The following is a 23,797-nucleotide window of genomic DNA, read 5'->3' as shown; positions in this document are numbered from 1 at the left end:
TGCTCAGAAGGCCGTAGGAACAGGAGAGCACTTACAGTATGCTGCTACTTCAATATGCTTTGGAAATCAAGGAAATCTCCTTGTCTGATGTACTAAAGCATGAAGGAAATTGCTTTGTTCTTTAGGCAAGGCTCCCATATTTTCCCAGTTCTTCGTGTTGGATGTGAATACATGTCCTGGTCTCATCCTTTTCTGTTATTTGCTGTTACTTCAGGCAATTAACCCATTTAACGTAAAAGACAACTGAGTGACAAGGGTCCCTGCAAGCCAAACTAGGAACAGAACCTGCTTGTAGAAATAGAGGTGGAAAAAATGTTGTTCTTAGCTGTACGGCCTAATGAACAAAACGCCTGTAGTGTAGGCTTCGTTAACCCACAGCGGTGTTTTAATGCTTTGCATTAGCCCAGCACAGAAAATGGTTCAAAATGAGCACTGGTCTGTGCTAAAGCCCACTTTCACATCTCTTATATCCCAGGCCAAGTGCTATTGTATGTGAGTTTACTACCTGGTGGTGTTAATCTAGAATACTCTGCTTGTACACCCCAAGCTAATAAATGTCAGTGTACCTGAGATGTGAGGTTAAGCAACAGGAACAGTGGAGGAAAGTACTTAAAAAATTGTTGCCATCTTGAGTTAGTTCATAGCATAGACAAAGCATTTTCTGCTGAACCTTCTGGGGCGTACCCATCCATTACTGTGCTAGGTCCTGCTTCCCATTTCTTTTCCTTCCTTTTGCATTGCAGAAGGCTGACAGTTTTTCAAAGCAGAGGCTGTTTGGTGTTACCCTTCCAGAACTGTGGAGTCCTGGCGTTGGTTAGGTCTCCTCAGCAGTTCTGCAGCAGGGCACGGCATATTGCTCTATATAATCAATTTGTTGTTGTTTGTGCTTTTCCAGGAGAGAGCTGAAAATGAGAACAGACTTATTTGTCTTTGAACTGACTCATGAATTTCTAACTGATCATTCAATAACGCTTCCTTTTTATTTCTTGCTGCTCACCACCAAGATCAGATCATATTTTACATTTACCTATAGCTTGTGAAGCCGAATAGTCAGACCATCCTAACCCTCCCTAACCTTTCTGGAGCTTAATTTTGTATTAGGAATAATCCTGCAAGAAGGAGGGGAATATATGTAGAGCGTGTGTAACAGACTGAATACCACTCCTTTCTTTCAAGAAGATTGTAATAAACAGTTGAATGTTTGGCCCCTGCCTGGCTGAAGAAATGGTGGTGGTTGTGTGTGCCCATCTATAGAAAATTGCTTCCTGCTTCGTTCAGTGGAAGCTTGTCTTTGCCAAATTTGTTGGAAGGGGAAGCATTGAAGCAGACCTGTGATGCTCCACTCCTACTGTGCTCAGGGGAAATGAGACTTTGTAAAACAGTCCAGCAGGGCTTAATTACACCACTGATTTTTCTTTAATGTCACCCTAGGTCTTTCCAACTTTCCAATTGAAAGACATTTTAATAAAATACGGTCATGAATGTCGGTTTCTACTTTTGCCTATGCCCCTACTGTGTGTTTCAGTTTCAGTGCATATAGGCCTCAGGTAAGCTCCTCTTTCTCTGTCAGTGTAGCTCTGTCTTGCCCCCAAATAATACTGTTTGGTTTTGATTTTGACATCTTCTGAGAGGTGTTTTTTTTTCCTTGGTCATCCTCATGTTCAGATGCTCCATTAAATTTAGCATGAAGTAGTTGAGAGTCTGATTATAACTGGAATGATTTTGAATTGGGAACAATTTAAATTCAGAAAGCAGCACCTTTGAATGCCAGTAATCAAGAGTCAGCTCCCATGAAGTCAAACCAATGTGAGATCTGACATATTATTTGCAGGTAGAAAAGTCTAGTGCATGTTCTTATCATGTTGCCAGTTGTTTAAATGTTTTCAAGACAAATAATCTGCCCTTCAAACTGTCTGTAAGATTTTCTTTCCAAGGTGGGGTATTTTGAGAATCCTAGGAAGCACTGGTAGCCAAGGTGTGTGTGTGAGTACAGTTCACAGCACGGGTTTTGGTACTGTGAAACTCTTTTTCAATGGGATGGGAGTCCTTTTCCTGGTTTTCAAATTAGATTTGTAAACATTTTCTTCAATCTACCATGGAAAACAGACCTCATCTTGAATGAGTAAATACCAGAGCTGACAGAATGCACAAAGTCTTTCTCTCCTTTCCCTAAACACATCATTTTGCAGAAACTCTGAGCAGGAGGAGAAAATGCCCAGCACAGGCCAGCCGTTGGCCAAAGGTAGAAAAGCAATAGACTGTTCTCATGTATATACATATATATACACACACACACACATATATATATAGGTTAGTGGAGCTATAACTTGAACAGGAGATGCAATAGAGACCAAATGAAAGTCCCAGCCACCTGCTGCAATGTGACTTCCCCTGCCACTGTGATCAAGCCCTGGTTTGTACCTGGGTTGCCTTCTCCTGTGGGCTCTTTGTTCAGCATATTAAGCTACCACGTAGCACTTAAGGGGACTTGGAGCCTCTCTTCTATCTGCCTTCATGGTTAAGTGAGATTTTTGTGAACTTTACTGCAGAGTCTGGCTCCTCTGCCAAACTTGTTTGAGTTTATCCAATATATTTCACAGTTTAGAAAGAGACAGAACAAGGAATGATAAACTAATCCTTATTCTTAACACAGAGGCTAAAAAGACATTTCTGTTATTGTTTGGCACAAAAATCTGCTGTTACGATTTGGATCTCAGATGATAACGTAGTTTGAGTCATTTTGTTATACCAGGACAGCATGATAGATGGTAAGGAGTCTGACAGAGAACAGTACTGCATCCCTGGAGATTAATCATCTGTCTTACCATGCTAGGATCTGCTACTGACCTCAGCATGCCTTGTGAATGTTTTCATCATCTTTCTAGGCTGGGTTTACAAAGGATGTAAATAGCCAACTTCTGCATACCCCAGATCTCGCTGATGATACATCTCATGGTAACTGTATTGCGTATATCTACCTCAACGGGTTCTTTTGCATGGATTTTGGATTGGGCTGAATGTGTTACAGCCCAGGTTCCTGGGAGATGCATGAAATTTAAGAGTTCCAGATCCAGCCTGAGCAGAAACTTAAAGCGAGGCCAGTAGCCTGTGGTTGAGGAGGAGAACATGCAGATAATCAAATTTAACAGAGCTACATGAATTGCTGAGCTTGTTTTTCCTGCACAGCTTAGACACAGCCATTAACTCTAAATAGAAGTTTCTCTTGAAAGTCACAGGTGTCTTTAAGAGTCATATGGTGTTTTCACAATTTGGCACAGTGATCCTACCTGTTCTTTGATGTATTTCGCCTAGTTGAGTTGTTCTTCAGGTGGAGGTCTTCACTCCTCAGTGAATCGTGTAACACAACGTAGCTGCTGAGACTGCTGCTAGTGCTGCAAGTGAGGAAAAATTTTCTCCCATGGTTCTAGCAGGGGCGGAGTACCAAGAGCAGCAGGTAATGCAAACCTGAACCATCTCTGTAGCACTTCTTCAATCACAGTAAGTAGGATCTTATGCCAATAGCAACAGGATCAGTTTGCTGGAGGAAAATGTGCTCTGCACTGCTCTGTACAGGGCAGTATGTCTTTTTGTTAATTACTGGGATTCATCTTGACTCAATCTTGCCATTTAATTTTTCATGTAAGGTTTTCATTGACAATTGGTAGATGTAGTGATTTAACGGCACCGTTTCTTCAAGAGGCTTTCCTGTAGCTGCAGATGTTCCTTTTGAAATACATTTAACTCTGCGATAGTCTACGTTAATTTTGAAGATCTCTTTTGGAAAAAAATATCTCATGCTTAGTTTTATCATTCTGTGAAAAAAGTGGGAATACTTTCAAATATACTTTGAAAGTGATAACGTTCCTGCTTCAAAAATTAAAACTCTGAGGGCCTTATTTCTGCCTGATGCTTCTGCAGGCAAGATATAATTAGTCATCTGAAGATTCTTGTTAAAAAAAAATCCTCGGTATAAATGCAAAGAACTAAGAGTGAAAGGATTTAACCGGCTTACTGTAAAAGGATACAGGCCTATTGAGTGTAAAGTAGGTAACCCCTTCAGCTCCAAACCTTATGCTTTATGTATCTTCCTGGAGTTTTCATGCCATCCAACCTACGTCTTGCCTTAAAACAAAAGGAAAGGAAGGGAGAGGAACACAATTAAAACGGAAGCGGGGTGAGGAGAACAGGCAGTAGCTGAGTGTCTCCACCATCACAAGCAGGCTTCTGTACTGAAAGTTTCCTGAACCCTCCCTCATGGGTGATTTAAAATATAAGGTGTATTTTCTACCTGGGAAATTGGCTATCAAGTCTGTACAGTTGGTCTGCAATGAGCTTTGATACTGGAAATCCTTTTCCAAGTAGTTTGCTCATTGCATAGTGCCATTTGTAGTTTGTAACAAGCCTTCAGTTACAAAGCTCTTAGATATTTTCTCTGATTGCGTCTCCCCCATCAGCAAAATGCTCTGGACATGGACCCATACAGCTTTTCTTTTTCTTTTCCTGGGTCAGTGAGTTTAGATTTGGAGCTGAGGCAGCAGAATCCCAGCACGTGATGGCATTGATCATGCAGGTTGACCTAGGACTGAGGAAATTCAGCCATTTGTGCATGGCTGAGCATTTCTTCGGTGGTGCAATGATGAATGATTTCTGTGGGCTGGTTCTGTGCTACCATGGCCTTGGAGTTTGTGTGGTTCAGTGTGACACAGCTTCAGTTTATCAACGTCGTCGTTCTTGGTCTGCTGCTCCAAGAGGCATAGTGGGGGTGGCGACATCCAGGTGGTTGACACGTTGATGTTCAATACATCAGTTGTAGGCTTTCTGCAGCAGAGCTAATTGTATCCATGAAGGCGCTTAGACTAAGTGGGAGAAGTGTCGCTATTGTAAGAGAACCCATCCAAATTTTTGACAGGTTTATTTAAATTCTGTCGCACATTTAATTTGCAAATCCATTGATGTCATGCTTCTCACAGTGAAGAGAAAATCATCTGGTTTACTACATGCTTGCTCTTGGAGTGCCTGTCGTGGTTTCTGGCAAGGAAAGAGTTAACAGGTAAACCCTCAGGAAACTACTACTTCAACATTTCCAAAATCAAAAGAAATAATTATTGGGATGCCAAAAAAAATAACTTCTTATTCCTGTGAAAAATCAGGGTTTCTAATAGAAATAATTGAGTCCCATGGTAAATCTGAACTATTCAATCAGGTTTGCTTAATTTGATCTTTAAAACCATTTCCTTTCCCACTTGCCAACTGTCTGATACAGAAACGCTGATGGTTTTAAAAGAGAAATTAAAAGTACACCAGCTCAGGAGAGCTGGAATGAGCAGGACTGAAGAAGCAAATGTAACGCTAACATTTGAGAGTTCTGAAATTCCCTTGAATGGCTTGTCTGTGTTTTTGCTATTATTTTCAGAGACAAGAAGAAACGCTATAAAAGGAAAACGGGGGATCTTCAGAAATAAGCACTTTTTTTTTTTACTCTCAATTCTGGATTTCCAAATGTGGCATGATATTTTTTCCATGTATTTTTCCACTTTGTGAATAAATAATACTCCCTGGCACAGATGCCAAGGGGATTGAACTGAGAGAATTAATGACACTTAAAGTTGATAAGGTTTCGTACAGGAGCTTACTAGTTAAACCACAGAGTCGTGATCTGAGAAGCAAAAACAGCCTGTTGGCTTGAAAAATGTCACAAAACTGGTTAAATAGTGCCGGCAAATGATAATTTCTCTAGCTGGAAACAGGTTACGAGTGGCATACTCTAGGGGGCTGCTCTTTTTAATAATGCATATATAAATAATTTGAATGAGAATATCAGATGTAAGATCATATAAAATGTTAGCTTATGATACCAACATTAGACGAAGGGAATAGCAAACGCTTCAGAATTTATGCAACCTTGTTCAGAGGGATTTGGGGTCTTTTAAGTGTCTGAGTCATTCAATGGAAAACACACTTTAATTCAAACAGATGTAAAACAATGAGTCTAGTGGCAACCACAAAAAACCCAATATATTAAACAGAACAGTCACAAAGTTCACTGACCAGACACAGAATTGAGGTTTACCGTACAACTATGTAGCTGTGCAGGAGTAAGTAAAAGGGGGAGATTAATACTGAAAAAGGAAATACAGTGCAAGTTGAAGGTAGTGTCATGACTGAATAACGCATTGCTGGATCGTAAGAGAGGATGAGATGGACTGCGGGGCTCCAAGGGACAGATTTCAGTCACATTACACAAAACTAAAAATCTTCAGATACAGAATAGGGACCAACTGGCTGCCTGTACAATCTGCCCCCAAGGCTTTGTTTGAGTAGGGTTGTCAGTGAGGTAGGGCTGAAGGAACTGCTGAAGCCAAGTCATTCGTTCTCGTTAACAACCGGGTAGAGCCCTGAGTAGTTTGTTTTGGTTGCTTCCCTTTTTTGAACCTAGGGCTTGGCAATTCTGAACCATGAAAGCATCTCCAGGAGACCTCTAAAAATGAGAGACCAACATGTCTGGATACTGATGGATTTTTCTTTGGGGTGATACATGTTCCCCCAGGATAACTGAAGTACAGTGAATCTAATAAAGTGCTTAGAACAGCAGTGGAAGCAGAAGAAATAGCCAGGACAATCAAAGCTCATCCACAGGGGACTAAAAAAGATGATTCACACTCAAGTGTATTGTGAGACAAGCAGGAGGATCAAAGAGCTCCTCTTCACTGTGATGGTTTTTATCATGGCTTTTATCATGGTTTTTATCATTGTTTCCAACTGCAACACTTTGCTCTATAGAGTTAGAAGCTGAGGTAACATCAAGAGCATCAAGGAACAAGAGCTAAAAATGTGAAGTAAATGTACAATTCAGTGGTCCATGACAGTGGAGGAAGAAGGTTGTCACAGCAATCTTAGAAACAAAGGTGTTTGGGTGGTTGATGACCAGTACATATGCTAGTAGCTGATGAGAAAGGGCTTTTGATGCATCCCCCTTCACACTGAGATGAGCTGCATGTCTCTGAAATGAGGCAAGTGTCGTGGTTGTCAAGAGGACCTTTGATGAGGGCGAGTGATTTTTATTTTTTTTTTCTGTTGGGATTTTCTTTTGCTATAGGTAAATCACCGTGAGATGGAGAGTGATGCCAGGCTTTGGAGCAGAGCTCAGCTAAATATTGTCTACAGCCTGCGTGTATATGTCTTGAGGCATGCAAAGTAGCATCATTTCATCCTCAACCCTTTTGCAACCACTGCTGTTACGTTTGCTTGGCCATGCTTTACACAATACTGGTCCATTAGTCCCATCTTTGCTTACTTTCTTTTCTTCCTCCTCGTTTCCTTAGATATGATTATTGTATTGGGACTCAGGTTTGTTGCTCCACTGGATAGAGCAGGTTGTTCGTGAGCTTGGCAAAGTAGGACTGCTGACCCACAGGGTCTCATTAGGAAACACGTCTCAGGACATGGTCCACAGGTCAGAGAATCAGTAGAGGATGAGATAGTGTGCCGCTGAAAATTGTATTTTGTAGGAAGAACGGTGAAAGGAAACCAAACTAAAGCCCCAAAGGTGGGTGTGAGAGGTAGAGAGTGGGACATCATCCACCCAGCACAGTAACGAGTTGTGATCTGGTCAAAATAATGTATAAAGCCAGCGCTGGGCTTTGAGTGAAGTGGGGCTGATGGTGTGTTGCAATTTAACAATGTTTATGTAGGCATACAAATGTTTAGAGGCAAGCATTTGTTGTCTGGTTACAGGCGTGTTTTAATCTCTGCCGTATAAAGAGTTCAGAGTAGCTTTGATGTATCAAAGCAACTTGAGCAAGAGATGGTACCTGCCTTTGGTGGAAGGAGTAGGTTCATTGCAGAGCTTTGGCAGGTCCCTGGGTCACTTGGGCCTCTGCAGGAGAGCAGAGGCTGGCAGGAGGTCAGTGCAAAGTGCAACTTCTGACAACAGTGTGATTTCCCAATGCTGTGCATCTGTAAGAAGTGATTTTTTTCCCTTTTTTAAATACAGTTCTTGCACTGTTCCCATCAGAACGTGAGCAAGTTATCGCAGTCATGTGGGTAGGCACCAGTCTGACTTGAGAACACAACTCGGCTGCAGGTACAAACGCTGCAGACGCAGGATGCGATTGTGAGTAGGAGTCTTTGCTCTGATCATTTCCTCTTTGTATTCCACATTTGGTCTTGATTGTGTATCCAGCGAAATCAGTGGGAAACCTGCCATTGACTGTGATGGGAGCTCAGACGCTTGGGTTTTTATGCTTCTGGTTATTTCCACTCTTTTATTTAGCTAATAAGAATTACACAAATGCTTCTCTTACAAAAATATTCTTTTTGGCAGTAATAAGATACATTTCCCCGGAGAGCTATTTTTGCTATATTGCTATTGCTTTCTGATCCTGAACGGCTGAATCCTGGCTGAGCCTCTCGTGAAACTGGTCTGCAGGCTTATAGGACCAGTCTATGGGGTTACAGGCTGTGTAGTCAGCCGGAGGGTAGGGGGAGCGCGGCAGGGCCCAAGGAGCAGTCTGCCTGGCTGCTTTTACAGCAGTGGGAGGGGTGGGAGTGGAAATGTAGATTACGAAAATGCATGTTTCTAAAACGGGCGTACAGATGTGTCACTCTAAGTAAGTAAATTTTATAGATAGTTTAATCCCAGCTAATGGCAAGAAAAGGAACAGAGACCGTCCAGTTCTCCCCGTGATGAAGCGGACTCGTCTGGACCCTTGCATCATGTAACTTTACACCTAGAGATGGGAGCAGGGTAGCAGCAAATGCTGTTCATATCAGGTTGTAGATAAGGGTGTCACTGGAGCCTTTTGCCCCTTTAGGTGTCTTGTAACAGCCTTTCACAACAGCTGTTCCATTTTAAGGATGAGTGCACACAACAAATTCCAGACATCCCATGGCCGGTGCAGTTGCTGAATGGTGAGTTTCGGCTTCATTTGGTACAGGCCTCGAGAGGGCTGAGACGGAGCTGTCAGGGCTTATTGTTCAGCCTACGAGGTCTAAATAAAGAAAACATTTCAAATTCCAGTTGACGCTGTTGTTTAACTGGAGAGAAATAAACACGGGCTTTTAAACCAGTTACATCGCTCTTGTATTTGTCATATGTTTTAACTGTGTGCCTAAAAATATGAAGATCTGGGTTGAGTATCCTTATAATCTCCAACAATTAAATAAAGGAATTAGAAAAGCAAATTTTTCACCCAGTGACCAGAAATAAATGAATATTCATTGTTGAGGATAAATTGACCTGTATGCTTTTCTTCCTAAATTGTCTTCAATCTCTCAATTCCGTTCGAGAGCACGGAGCGTAACTAATGCTGCTTTTCTGAAGCATGCTTTTAATAAGTCAGCTTTTGCTCATATTAGTAGTTTATATGTTTATTAATACAAATACCTGCTATCAGAACGTTGGCTGCTCATTGTTATGAAAAATAACCTTCGGATAAAAAAAATAAAACTTGAGAGATTCAAAGGACAGACTCAACTTTATAACTTAGAGTATTGGGCTGGCATCTACTAGTCCTTTTCCCTTACTTTTCCCTTAATCTCTTACTCTGTTACGCAGCTGTATTTATTCTTTCAGAAGCTCTTGTATAGATGATTTCTCCGGAGAGGTAGGAGCTTTTTTAAAAGAGGATTTTTGTTTCATTTTTTTTTTTTAATGGCTAACACAAAAGCCTTCTAAATGTTACCCAAGAAAACAAAAAGCTGCAGCAGGAATGCCTGGAATGACTATCACACATGGCTGGTGGGGAAGCGGAGGTAAACACTACCAGCGGTGTTATATATTGCAGCAAAGCGGCGTGCTCGTTTGTGACATGAAGATTAATTTTAAGAACAAATGGAGTACTTGCATGGATTTTCCCATCTCCCTGCACAGCAGAACTGCTCAGAAAATTGCATGTGTGACTTTGTCCATGCTGGTTCATCTGTGGACGGATTTCAGCCTTTTCTAGGGAGTTGCACCCCTCTCTCATCCCTCCCCAGCCATAAATCTTCACGATGCATGCAGCTACTTTAGAAGTGAGTCCAAAATGTGTTGCTGTCTGACCAAATGGCAGCGTAGCTCTCCCAGGAGAAAGAACACATTGTTTTTGCAGTTTTAAGTAGAGCTAAAAGTTTAGTTGTAGTTTAGCTCGGCTATTAAATTACTTTCTCAAGTGTGTTAGGAAATACACGTGATGGTGGGGAATACGGAGCGAGCGTGTAGTTTAGTTACTGGAGCTAGACAGAGCCTTTGCCAAATGTCAGCACCGTGGTGTACTTTAATGCAAAGAGTTGCAATCATTTTATGTAGGAATTATTCTCTATACAGCACTAAGGGAAGCTGGACATGGTTTATCAGTACAAGAAAGGACATGAGTGCATGCGTGAGACTGCAAAAGTACAAAGCAATAGCGTATGTCACGGTTAACTGCACATCCATATAATGGTGTCAACTATTATATCTGAGCCCCTCCCAAGAGATAATAAGCAAACAGGCTGTAGATGAATGGTCTCATTTTTTACCTCTGCTCCCCTATGAGGCAGTCCAGGGTAATAAATGTTTTGATGATTTATTTCCTTCTCCATCTTGCTTCTCCTACTGTTCCATGTGTTCTCTCATCCTTCTCACATTCTCTTCTTCCTCCTCTCACCCTCTTCTTCATATTAAGATTTTTAAAAACAAACAAACAAAACACCTTGAGGCTAAAGAAGTATTTTTTTTCTCTCTGAAAACCGATAGTTCTTGGTTTGTTTCCCATCCTGCACCCATTTAAGCTTTTGTTTAATGATTGGGAAGTTCTTTTCAGTCTGAAGAGTTTTCCTCTTGCCATTGGTGGCTTGTTTTAGGATCAACCTGAGGCAAGTAAGTAGCATGCTCTGGTCGTCCGATATCAACAGATCTAGGTGGAATGTATGTGAAACTATCACCCATAGCATCATTGCTCCCTGACCTAATTAACTTGGGCATATTCCTATGGAATATGCCCTATTATTTGCTTAGGTGATTTCCCAGGAGGTAACAGACCTTTGTAGCTACAGAGATCAAACACTAGAGTTCTCTTTCCAAAGGTTACAGGCTTTCCTGCTGTACTTCAGCAACTACTGCAAAATGTAGGTGATGGCTGGGTTCTCTTTTAGGATTTCTAGCATGTATTGTCCGTACCGTATGCTGCAGTTTGGAGGTAGGAAAAATATATGTCCCTTCGTGGCATTAGTATTGCTGTACAGAGGTAAGGTTTCTAAGGTAGGCTGTTACTTTTGTTGCCTGTCTTAAGCAGAACTGGAGATATTTTGTGGCCAAAGCTCTAGTGATCTATGATACAGAGATTCTCTGACACTTGGTGATAAAGAGGACGTGCCAAGTAGGTACTGCTTTTTTATAGCTTTTGTGGAATTGAGGATGTCATATCCAGCTCAGCTCTTTTGTCTTATGAAAGATGTGTGCAGAAGTGCATCTAGAGGTATAAAGTATGCTGACGCCATCTCTACAGTCTTCATTAACAGCTTTCATTAAAACACCAGCTTGTAGGTGATGAGCTCAGGTTTAGTATTGAGCCTCGTTTGTCTGAGAAAAGGTTTAATAGCTGGGCTGAGCATGCTGCAGTGCCAGATGATTTTTTTTTATTTTTTTTTCTGGGGGCAAAATGACTTTCCTGGTATCTTGCTCCCTCATTAGTAGGAGGTTGAAGAGGACTGGTGTTTGGGAGGCTCTACGTGAAAGCAATATGGTGAAAGGTAAAATATCCAGGAAACAACATAATTGCTCCTTTATAATTTTCTTGGCTTCTCTTGTTGGAGGGTGACTCCATCTTGTTGGAGGGACTGGTAATTTATTATGTATTGAACAAAAGCAGGATAGCTTCCCAGAAATAAAAATCTTGCAGTTACGTGGAAATGATTTTATATTAGGTCATTGTCAAGCCAAAGTCCATGCTTTCCATACTCCTTATCCTGTGCCCTACAGGCTCTTAAACTTTAGATTTAGTTTTCAGACTGAAAAAGGAAAAACATTTTCCTTTTTTTTCTTTGTCTTTCTAAAGCCACAAGAGGTGATTGCTTTATGGTCAGTAGTGAAGGTTGTAACTCCTACCAACTTTGGGGAACATGGAGGTGGATTTCGTACTAGGTATAGAACATTGCTTGCGTGTATAAAGATCGAACCAGCAGCTGTGTGCGAGGGAACAGTGTGCCAGCCCCTACAGACTTTGGTGTGTGATTGAATGCAGGATTATTTACACAAAGTAAACAGGGAATTGAGGTTCCTGTTGCTGTTAAAGTTGATGTCAATACCCCATGTTGCCTTTGAGAGGTGGATGTTCATATTTTTCTTGTAAAAGCAGCATTAAAAGGTTAGTCTTAAACACTGATATTCCCAAATATCATACATTAGCATTAAATGAGCTTATAATAATAATGGGAATACCTTTAGGAATTGTGACCTTTCGAATCATTTGAACCGTCTGCTTTATGTCAATTTTTGCCTTTTAGAAAGTGCTAATTCTTGTTAAGTCCGCATGAGAGACTTGTTTAATGAGAAGATTAAATGGGTGATTATATGTCTTTTTAAATGGTTTTTGTGGCTGGGCTTCACGATGCCACTCTCCGATTTGGCACAGCAACATAGAGCAGTCCTTTTAATTACCCCTGCAGGGTCACTGGGACCCAAGCTGTTTGCTTTATTAAACCCCGATGGCGCCTTTGGAGCAGCTCCTTCTAAACTCTGCTGTCACAATTGTATCTAAATTAGCATCTGAGTGACCCTCTGCTCAGGCTTCCCAAACCCCAGCTGACGGGGATTGGCAGGAGATGCTAATTGCTGGGGCCGGGCTAGGAACAAGGGCTCGCCAAGATAACAAAAGGACTAATGTTTCTTTCAGTATGCATCCAGATTCACAGAAGTACCTCTTTTAATTACCAAGAATTATTGTAATGCCCAGTCAATGGAATAATTGACCCTCAACAGGGAGAGCTTATTATGTAATAAATAATGGTGCAGGCCTTGTCAGAGTAGCAGGTAGCGGGGTGATTTGCCCGACTGAAAGGAGCTTTTCTCAGCAAGGGCTCTGGGCGAGACCAAGGCATCCCAGTAGGAGTCCAGTGAAGGGGACTAATTTGAGTTTAACTGAGAGGAAATGCGCTGAAAGCTTTTAGACTTATCCTTTGGGTGACAAAGGAAGAAATAAAAAGGATTGGGTTGGTAGTTTGGCAGCTGACAAATAGGGAATCTCACTGAAGCGGACAGTCAAGCGTCCTGCCGTTGGTTTTACACTGTCGACTTCTTAAGAGTGTGTCTTCATCTGGGGTAAAATGGGTCATCATTTGAAATAACCAATTGATAAATGTAAAATACCTTGTGGCTTTTTTATGAAGAAACAAATCCAAAGTGGTTTTGCACGGTCTCCTGTCCTCATACTTGCCTTCTACTTCAACTCCTAAATCTCAAGGGATGCTGCAGACTGGGGGGTTTGGTCTGTTCTCAGCGACACTGAAGTAAATCCAAGGGTGATTTATTTTGTTGGCATGCCCAGAAAAACTAAGAATTCAAGATTCGGCCTTCTATTCAGAAGTCTACATGTTTTGCTCCATGTTCAGAAAGTAAATACAGTCTACAGTAGAGCAGTTATCCCAGTGTTCAAAGCAGGCTCTGGGGATAATCTAGCAACTATTGGCAAATGTATATGGAAAACACAGAGGCATGGAAAATCCCTTCCCCTCCCCCTTGCAAACATGGAAAGAGGCTGTGCACACACCATGCTCCCGGGGGAAATGTTTGTAGTCTCATTTATGACAGAGCTCTTGTCCTTTTAGGTCAGCCTATTGCAACTTTGGCTTGAGATATGTTGGCGGAGCTACTTGGGGAAATCTCCATCGTGTCTGCCAAAATGAGTTTTGGACCAAACCATGCTTCTTAGTACCTTGCTTCTGTGATTAAGGTCACTCCTGCAAAGCATGCGTAAAGCAAGAAAATAAATATTGACTTGGCTAGGTGATATATGAATAGCACTTTTTGTTGTGTTTATAAGGTCACCAGAAAGATGTGGTGGAATTGCCTCCTTGTGCTGAATTTCATTTCAGTTTATCCACTGCTCTGTCTTGTGGGAATGAGATTTGTGATGCTCAGTACATCAGTAGTCTGAAATAAATACATTTGAGTTCAAAGATGTTACAAATGCGATGCTCCTTTAAGTAGGTGCTACTTGTTTTGCGTGGTGTTTAACAGCATGGACATCCAGCAGAGGTTTAGCATAGCAGAAAAAATACTTCAGTGAAATGCTGGTAACCTGAGTATGAATGGAAAATGAATGTTGTAGATTAAATACACTTAAGTCATCTTAAGCTATTTCGATTTAAATGTGTCTTTTCTGTTCCTTCTAATCTGTCCTTACCGGTCACTCAGACTCAATGCTTTCAGGTTGCCAGAGCAGGAGAGAGGAGCAGGCCTGAGGATAAATTTTGACCAGTGAACCCAACTGTGTCCTTCCTGAGCACTCTGTCTCTTCTGAAGAGGCATTGCGATCAAGATGGGCTGGCCCCATCACAGGAGGAGTGATGTTGGGAGTTAGCTATACTTCCCATCAAGTGATGACTCAAGATAAATATTTTCTGAGCAGTGAACCAAATTTAAGCTCTACTTTTAAGATGTCATCAAATGCCTACTGAGTCTGTGCGTGTTCTCTCAAAGAGTTTGAGCTAATACTGCACACCTGAGAAATCTTGAGATCATCCTGACCCTTCCAGCCCTTCTTTTCTCTCAACTATGCACGCACTTGTTCTGTTGGTGCTCCTACGAGCCTTTATCGTGGTCCTGCAGTTAGGTTTGTTTGGGAAAAGTCTCTGTCCCTGAAGTGTGTCATGTCTACTCAGTACTGGAGAAAGGGGAGAGTCAAAGTGAGCAGGCGATACTGCACAACATGAGAGGCACCTATACATTACTGAGGTGAGTACACAGATTTGGAAGGAGAGGAGAGCTTTGAGGTGGGACGGTCAAGGGAGATTGTGAAATAGCTTTGATAGTGTTTTCCAGGAAGCAGCTTCAAAGAAGCTGAGGATGTTTAGCTGAAAGTGGTAAGTCTACAAGGAGTAAAATCTTCAGAAGTTGTTGAAACCTTTATTTGAAGACCAGCCTTAATTTTCACCCTTTTCTACAACCATTTTTTTGCTTCCTTGATTTTCGTATCCTTCCCCCCACCTCTATCAAGCTCCTTTTTTTTTTTTTTTAATCCCTTTCAGTGGAGCTTGAAGGAGCAAGGGAGATAGGAATGTGCCCGCTCTGATGCATGAATGAGGTGGCACTCGTGATGAGTGAAGATCAGAATTATAAAGCTTATCTTCTTCTCTATGTGTTCTGTAGGCAGAAGTATCAGCTGATCATTGTCCTCCTTTTATCTGTGACTGTAGGGCTAGAGTCTCTAAAGCACCAAGACTTGAGTGATAGTTAAAGTAGATGATGAGGTAGCAGGGAAGTTATGAATTATTTTACATCTATTTTCATTATAGAAGATGAAGGAGAAATTATTATTCCAAGGGCATTTTTTTTATGGAAATCAGTCCGTGACCTTAGCAAATCTTATTGTTTTAGAAGAAAGTTTGGAGATCCATTGAAAATTCAAATGCAGAAATTCACTCAAATACTACAGTGGAGATAATGACAAGATAGAACAGTAAATCCGTACCCGATAAGTTCCTTGATAAATCAGTTATTTTCTGAATGGAACAAAGTAAGCAGTTTCAAAATCCTTTCCTGTTCTTTTTTTTTTTTTTTTTAACAAGTAGTCTTTGAAAACCCTTAAAGGTATGCAAATTGTGTCTGTCTTCAAGGGAGAGCCTAAGAATTAGATATAACTTAATTTGGCTTTTGCTCCTGGAAATGAAGTTGAGGAATGAATTTTCCTATTAGAACAGCAATAGATATGGATAACTCCATCAATTTTCTTTTAATTTTTTTTCTGATATGGTTTCCTGTAAGTGAATATGGACTTTGGCCCACAGAGAATTGATATGTGAAGAACATAAGGGGAAATTAGGTTAATGTATCCTACGTCAAGATGACACGGCTTTAGTGAGGAAATCATAGTGCTTTAAATTATCGGCATTATTGAAGAAGGTGATAGAAGATAAAAGGTAGCCTGGATGAGACAAATTACTTGGATTTCCGACAAGCTTTCCAAAATACCCCTCCTAAGATTCCACTGAGGAAAATAAATAGCCATGTAACCCAGGGTAAAGTGCTGGTGTGTGTTAAAAACTGTTCAGACAGGTGAGTCCATAAGAAGCAGGACTGAGGCAAGGTCGGTGAAGTGACCTAAACCAGCAGCCGTGCTTGAAGGCAAAGAACATGGAGGATGTAGAAAAAGGGGAGAGGAGACTTCTTGAGTTTATCCCGATGAAGGAGCCCGATGAAGGAGATCCTAACATAGAATCCCCTTCTCTTGAGAATGGTGCAGAGGAAAAAATAGTGAGGGATTGACTTCTTTGTTGGGGGGGGGGGGGAGGGGGAAATAAAGATTTCACTGGCCTTATGAGCTCGGTATGGCAGAGAAACTGTGAAGAGTAGAGAGAAGATGGACTAGTGATCTGTCAAGGACAACAGATGTTGGCATGTGGACAGAAGAAGCAGGCAGATTAACCTTGAATATTGAACTACAAAATAGTATCCGAATCAAGGAACTGGATATTGCTGGGAGGATTAAGATGACTTGATCTAGAAGAAATGTTTTCACAGCATTTGGAAAATAAATATCCCACTTCGTGTAATATGAGATACATTGACCAATCTTCTGTCCATCTGACCCTGCAAAAATGTGGAGGTTTTTGGTGAGGTTAAAATGCTGATTTAAGACCCCCTTGCTGCGGAGTGTGAAGCTATCCCAAAATAGTATGCTGCCCTCAGAGATGTAGAAAAACAAATGAAAAGGCATATATAATAGCGTGTCTAAGCACTACTGCATTGTACACTGAAACTGTGAACATCAGCGTGGTTCTTGCCTGCTCAGGGTAACATTTAGGTTCTCGTTAGGCTTCAACAGAAATTTGAAGTGTCTCTTGCAACTCCTGGCCACTCTGCTCTATCTGGGTTGCTGGCCTCCTGCCTCAGATAGGGCTGACACTGAAAATTGCTGAGGAAATGAGCCAGGAAGGATGGCTCAAATGTATCATTGCTTCATCAAATGCTAAAAGCGATGCTGTCAAAAGACACAGTCCATGCCTCTCGTGAAGATTTCTAATCAGTGTGGATGCTAGGCAATAGCTCTACAGCTATTGTCACTTCTTGGCTGGCAAGACATCATTTTGTTGTTAGGTTTTTTGGTTGCTTTTTTTTTTTTTCTTTTTGAAGACTGGTTCATTAGAATGTAATCCTACTGTGTTGAAATTTCCAGTGAACTGGGATTAATTTAGTAAATAGCGTGTTTACTATCATGGCTCAGAAAATGTGGTCGGTCAATAAATTCTTGAGAATGGATATTTGTCTGTATGTAAAAGAAGACTTTCAAGAATGCATTTCATAAACTGGCAAAAGAGCTAGCTGTTTTGTTGCTTCCTTTGTAAACAAAGCTAGCCAAACTGTACCTACAGTATGGCAATCGTGGTAACAGCTATTACGGTCAAGTTTGCCAAGTCCTGGACTACGGCTGTCCTGCAGTTAAACTAGCCTAAGCAAATGGAGGAATTCTCCAGCCATCAGTCCTTTCAGTCTTTGACGAGTTTCCAAGCAAGGCATTACCTCAGCCTTTCCTTTTCCTTCCCTGTAAGCTGCACAAATACTCCAGTACTTATTTTAGACAATATCCTGAACAGACTTGAAGCTTCCGCAATTTTTGTGGCGGCTGTCTTCAGCAAAGCATGATGAGAATGCGTTGGTTTGTTTGGTTTGGTTTGTTTTTAACACAGAGCAAGTATTTCTCATTCGGTCAAACTTTGCAAAGTGAGGAGATTCTCCTCCAGCTCTCTACAAGTAGTTTATTTTCTAGCAAATACATTTTTTACTACTAAATTAGTATTTAATAAAGCTGAGTCTGCCAGAAAAAAAACATCAGATTGTAGTTGTTCCTTATTATGGTTGTCTTAATGGAGGTATTGTTTGGATGACATTCTTTGTTTTTGTGTTTTCCATACTCTGTCTTTTAGAAGTATCATTCAGGTTTTCTGCCATGTCAAAAGGTTTGAAGGTTTTCTATATTATTTGTTCAAATGCTCATTTCACTGTTTGGCTACCTTGGTAGACATGCTGGCTACTGAAATCCTGGAAAGAAAGCTGTAGAAGTAGCAATTGCTGGTTCTTTTAATCACAGTTTTTTAATCTGCATTTATTAACATCCATTTTATTATGTTGTCTGACTAAACATTTAGGAGAAACAGTGTTGTGGTTTCACTCAGTGAATCTCTAATGTTCTAGAGATGCCCAATTAATTTCTAAAATTGGGAAAACGTGCATGTGGCATGCCTAGTATTTCTGAGGTTAAAACAAGTAAAATTCAGAAAATAAAACCCAGAAATTGCTGGATTAGATTAAAACATAACTAAATGCTTTGGAGGAAGGATATATTTGTTCAAGATTCACTAAACAAAATATCTCTGAGATATTCAAAGATTTAACAAAAGTAAAGGGAGCTGCATGTGGCAGTGATTCAACTCTTTTGATGACAGAAAGGCACTATTTTAAGGAATAAATCAAGATCTTCAAAGCGTAGTGAAATGAAGAGGCCTATTGCTTTGTGAGTCACCCTTGATACTAATATCCCATCCCGCTATTTCTGTGTGTCAGGCATTCATTTGATATTTAGAAAGCAGACGGGCATAAGGAAGTTGCTCTTGTCACAGGTGCTCCTCTAGAGGAGTGCTCTGCCTGTTTCTCTGTTAAGCCCTTGATACTAGTTACTTCTAAAAAGTGAAAACAATTTTATGCCCATACAAAAGAGAAACCGAATGGTAAGTAAATATCTGTGAAATTTGTTTAACTTGTTTACTTGCATGCCGAGGTGTACCGTGAATGGCATGGTTGCAAAAGCTGGCTTATGCCATTCTGGATTGATTATGTGATATATCACTGAGCATTAGAAATATGTGCTATATTTACAGTGTGGAAAATATTTATTTCATAGCTTATTTGGGCAGATGTGAGCAAGTGTGGGAAGTATGTTAATATATGGAAACACATAACTCTTTAAGTCAAATGTTTCCACAGTTGGTAATATCCCCAGCACAGATTGAATTTCCACGTAAAGCACAGCCATGTTCTTCCCTGCCCTTCTCAACCTTGCCAAGCGAAGGCATGTCGGTTCAGCAGTCGGGGATTTGATTTAATCAGAAGTGGTTTGCTTTGGTCATTTCCATAAGAGGCCAAGCAGGCTGAGGGTCACTGGATGTCCAGCTGGAAGAGAGGATACTGTTTAAGCAGGATTTATGACAAGCCAAGCCATACAAATTGTTGCTGTATCAGGTCACTAATCCAGTTAGTCTTCTGTCTTCTCTCATGTTACAAGTAGTAGTTGTATTTTTTTTCAAAAAAAAAAAAAAAAAAAAAAAGAAACTGGACCATCAGGGATTGACTGAAGCATGAAAAGCTGCTGATTAACCATAATAATCTGGATGGCAGTGGGCAGCACCTTCTGCCATGATCCATGAGGATTTATACCCTAAAAGCTGTATTCCCTGATGTGGCCCTTTTTGTCATGTCTTACAGGAAAGACTCTTAGGTGGTTGGTGGAGCATGTGTTACTGATCCACAGAGAGGTCAGCTCTATCACACAGTGTTGGCTGGCTCTGAATCCAGCTGTTAAGCTACAATAAAAGAAAGCTAAAAATATATCAAATATTTTCCTAATACTACACTGCCATGAAAGCAACTGGGTAGCTGTAGGAAGCTGTCGTGGAGCTGCAGGCGGGAGGAGCTGCACTCCTCAAGCAGTCCCTCCAATTACACAGTGCATTCCAGAAAGAAATCTGGCAGTGCCCTCTTGCTATGCCATATCATACCAGCAGAGCCAGTGGGGGGAAAAGGATTCCTCCACGGTTTGGTAGGTTACTGGCTTCAAAGAGATCTAGTTTCAGGCTCTGCAGCAGGGATTACCGCTTTCCAACTTGCTCCCTCCTTGACTTGCACAGCCTCTTGCCCTTCCTTTTCTCCTGCCAAGCATGAGGCAGGCTGATTATCAGCAAGTTTTGGTTTTGGACACCTTTGAAGTGCTTGCAAAGTATCGGGATCCTGCTTGTGTTCTCAGACCCTCTCACGGTGATGAATTCACATCCAGGTCTGTCACTCGAGCCTCATATCCCATTACTTTGTGATGCAGTTGACAGCTATATAGGTGTCAAGAGGGAAAGTTTCAGGTTCTTCGTCAATTGGAATATTCTAATTAGTAGCTAAAAGAGCTCTACTGGATACATTTAGGAAGCTGGAGTGGATTTTCACTCTGACTTGAACACCTTTCACTGGAGTTGAATTTTGTATCAATTCAAGCCACTAGCTTGTCTGCACTGCATTTACAGAGAGGACATAGAAGTGGTGCTCCTGGTGGTTTTCAACCAAGCTGGCAGGGGAAACGCAGGGAGTGTAGTTTCTTTTGCAACTGTAGGTTTCCACTGAAGGGCATCATTGCCTTTGCTACAGATTTGTTTCTTCATTTTGTGATAAACTGTCCAGTAAGCCTCTTGCCTTTTGAATGAAAATGTGACCTATGAGACTGAGGAGGTACTACTCAGATGCTTGGGGAAAGCAGACAAGATTAAGATTCTGCCTTGTACATTGAAAGAGAGCAAAAGCAGATTCCCTCTGCTTTTAAGTAGAACATAGTTCTACTTTAAAAAAAAAATCTGTGGAGATAGGTGCCAAATGAGGAAATGTGTTATTAATACTGAAGAACAGTATTGATGAAAATGGACATAAACAAGGATAAACTTAGCTGAAAAGTGCCTGTGAAGAGCTGCTTTTTAGGGTGAGGAAATTCCAGGACAGCTGTCCAGGGTTATAATAGAGGAAGAGAGGAAAAAAACAAGCTGTTTTGTAAAGGAAGAACTTACGTTCATAAAGTGACAAGCTGACAGAAATACCTTATTGAAAAAATGGACGATTTTGGCACTTGAAGTGGTACAGCAGGAGCCACAGAAATCAGAGCAGTGCCCTTTGCTGCTTTTAGAGCAAGCGTTGTAAATGTGTACTTGAAATGACACCTTGCGCTGCTGTCAACGTGAGAGGCCAATGCAAGTTCAGTGACCCACAAGATAGCTTCCTATTAATCTGTCATAAGCCCTTAATTGTTGCTAAGCCTGAATTAGCATTTTAATATTCTGATATCTTTGGTATTTGTTTTTTTTTAATATTTTATTACTTCAGAATTGTTGACTTAGGGTTCTACACTCCTCCTCATGTGCATTATATGCTGGAGTAGTGTGATGACAAGAATGAGGTCTCCTGTATTTAGTAGAATCAAAGCATTATCTCTTTTCTGTAACAAATCCTACATGTGAAGGACACGTATTTCCCTCATAATTCCCTTTTTGCATCAACTCATACACAATGAAGTGCATATGTATGTGATATCCTGTTGTTCAGCCTCTGCTTCAAAGTTGTCATGTTCAGTGAGATTCACAGGTGATGGTAATCAAAATTGTGCCAGCCAGTAGCCTTTTGGTCAAGTAGGTATTGTTGTCCTTTCTTTCAAAAAGAAGCTTTTGGGAGACGTAATTGTTCTTAGGAGCTTGTTTACTGTTAGGATCTGATTGTTCCATATCAAGCAATGTCTAGAATGCTTTTTGGTAATTGTGTTGATATGTACCAAATAAGAAGAGCAATTTCTAGCAGTCCTTTTTCTTTAACCACTAATGTATTTTTCTGTGTGTGTTTTTGTTTCTGTTTTTGTTTTCTAATCTACAAATCATTTAATAAATAGAAAACTAGTTTTATATATCTGACTGAGGTTAGGAACAGTACATACTTGACTAGTTCAGACCACACAAACTCTAGCCTATCTTGGAGCTGTTTAATTACAGATTCCTTCAGCTTTGTACTTAAAATAATAGTCGAATTGGAAACCTTACAACTTGATGTATTACTGAAATTCATCCCCATTTTTCATTATTTGAGTCATAGAAGTGAAGATAACTGATAGAGGTCATTAACTGATAACCTTGAGTATCAGATTATATGAATAGAGCAATCTTACAGAATCATAGAATATCCCAAGTTGGAAGGGACCCACAAGGGTCACTGAGTCCAACTCCTGGCTCCACACAGGACCACCCAAAAAACAAACCATGTGTCTGAGAGCACTGCCCAAATACTTCTTGAACTCCAGCAGAGTCAGTGCTGTGACCACATCCCTGGGGAGCCTGTCCCAGTGTCCTGATCACTGCTCTGGGTGCAGACCCTTTCCCTAACCCCCAGCCTGACCCTCCCCTGTCCCAGCTCCATGCCGTCCCCTCGGGTCCTGTTGCTGTCCCCAGAGAGCAGAGCTCAGCGCCTGCCCCTCCGCTCCCCTCGTGAGGGAGCTGCAGGCCGCCATGAGGCCTCCCCTCAGCCTGCTCTGCTCAGGGCTGAGTAAACCAAGGGACCTCTGCTGCTCCTCATATGTCTTGCCCTCCAGACCCTTCACAGTCTTTGTTGCCCTCCTTTGGACACTCTCTGATAGTTTTATGTCCTCTTTATATTGTGGGCACCCAAAACTGCACACAGTGCTTGAGGTGAGGCTGTACCAGTGCAGAGTAGAGCAGGACAATCCCTTCCCTCGCCCAGCTGGCAGTGCTGTGCCTGATGCACCCCAGGGTACAGTTGACCCTTTTGGCTGCCAAGGCTCACTGCTGGCTTGTATTCAACTTGTCATCAACCAGAACCCCTTCTGAGTGAGACTTGGGAGTTCTGGTAGATGAAAAGCTCGACACGAGCCAGCAGTGTGTGCCTGCAGCCCAGAAGGCCAACTGCATCCTGGGCTGCATCAAAAGAGGAGGGACCAGCAGCTGGAGGGAGGTGAATGTCCCCCTCTGCTCTGACCTTGTGAGGCCCCACCTGGAGTACTGCATCCAGGTTTGGGGTCCCCAGCACAAGAAAGATGATTCTACGATAGCTTTCTGCAGAGCTGCCCTCCGGCCCCTCATGCCCCAGTCTGTACGTGTATCCAGGTTTGCCCCTTCCCAGGTGAAGAATCCGGCACTTGCTCTTGTTAACCTTAAAGTGATTGCATTGTGTTTCATTAGCATACGTTCTGTTACATGGAGGGGTGGACAGGGGGAGGTTCAGTGAGAGGGAAGGTATTCTTGTTTGGGATTTACGTTTTTTGAGGTTTTGGAACAGGAGTTCATTAAAAGTGAATAACAAGAGGTAATCAGGGTACTTGTGTCTTCCTGCTATAGATTAGCTATTCTGGGATTTGCTCTGCTAACTTTATTTGTGGGAAGGTCTAGTATGGTTACCCAAATCTTGGTTGTTTCTAGCCCCTCCCACCCCCCCTTCTTTGAGGAAAAAAAATCAGAACAGGTCACTGTGTAAGCATCAAGAAGCCTTTGATAGATAGTGAACAGATGTAATTTGTATAATCTACTCACTTCTTGTATTGTATGCATGGTTGGGTAGAGCAGTTGTGGTTTTGACAGCTAAGGTTGGAGAAGCGAAGGGTTAGAAGCCAGCATCAGTCTGGAAGCTGATTATACATGTTAAGTAAGGACCTAAATATACTACTAAATATACTACTGTTTCTGCCTTGGTACCAGTTCATGTCTGTGCTTATGTAGCTCCTGGCTGCCCATATCTGAGTCTCAATGGTTTGTCCATAGGAAGCCTGATTGCTTGAATGATATAAGATGAAGATGGTTGTTGTTCTTCTGGGGAAGA

General features: G+C 41.4%; 1 protein-coding gene across 2 annotated transcripts in view; it reads left to right on the top strand.

Moving 5' to 3' along the window:
• ATP8A2 (ATPase phospholipid transporting 8A2) overlaps positions 1-23,797 on the top strand; it is a 97,140-nt gene that overhangs the window by 20,273 nt on the left and 53,070 nt on the right. The window contains exon 1 of one of the 2 annotated variants that reach the window (XM_084295086.1): positions 18,773-18,903. The exons of the other annotated variant lie outside the window; for it this stretch is intronic. Coding sequence (XP_084151212.1) covers positions 18,877-18,903 — 27 coding nt within the window. The 5' untranslated portion in view covers positions 18,773-18,876. Of the gene's footprint in view, positions 1-18,772; positions 18,904-23,797 lie in introns of those variants that run through there. 2 annotated transcript variants of the gene reach the window in all.

This window comes from Netta rufina, assembly GCF_964035555.1.
Source record: "Netta rufina genome assembly, chromosome: 1".
Lineage (NCBI taxonomy): Eukaryota > Metazoa > Chordata > Aves > Anseriformes > Anatidae > Netta > Netta rufina.
The sequence above is the reverse complement of the archived record's forward strand: the minus strand, read 5'-3'. Positions and strand labels throughout refer to the sequence as shown.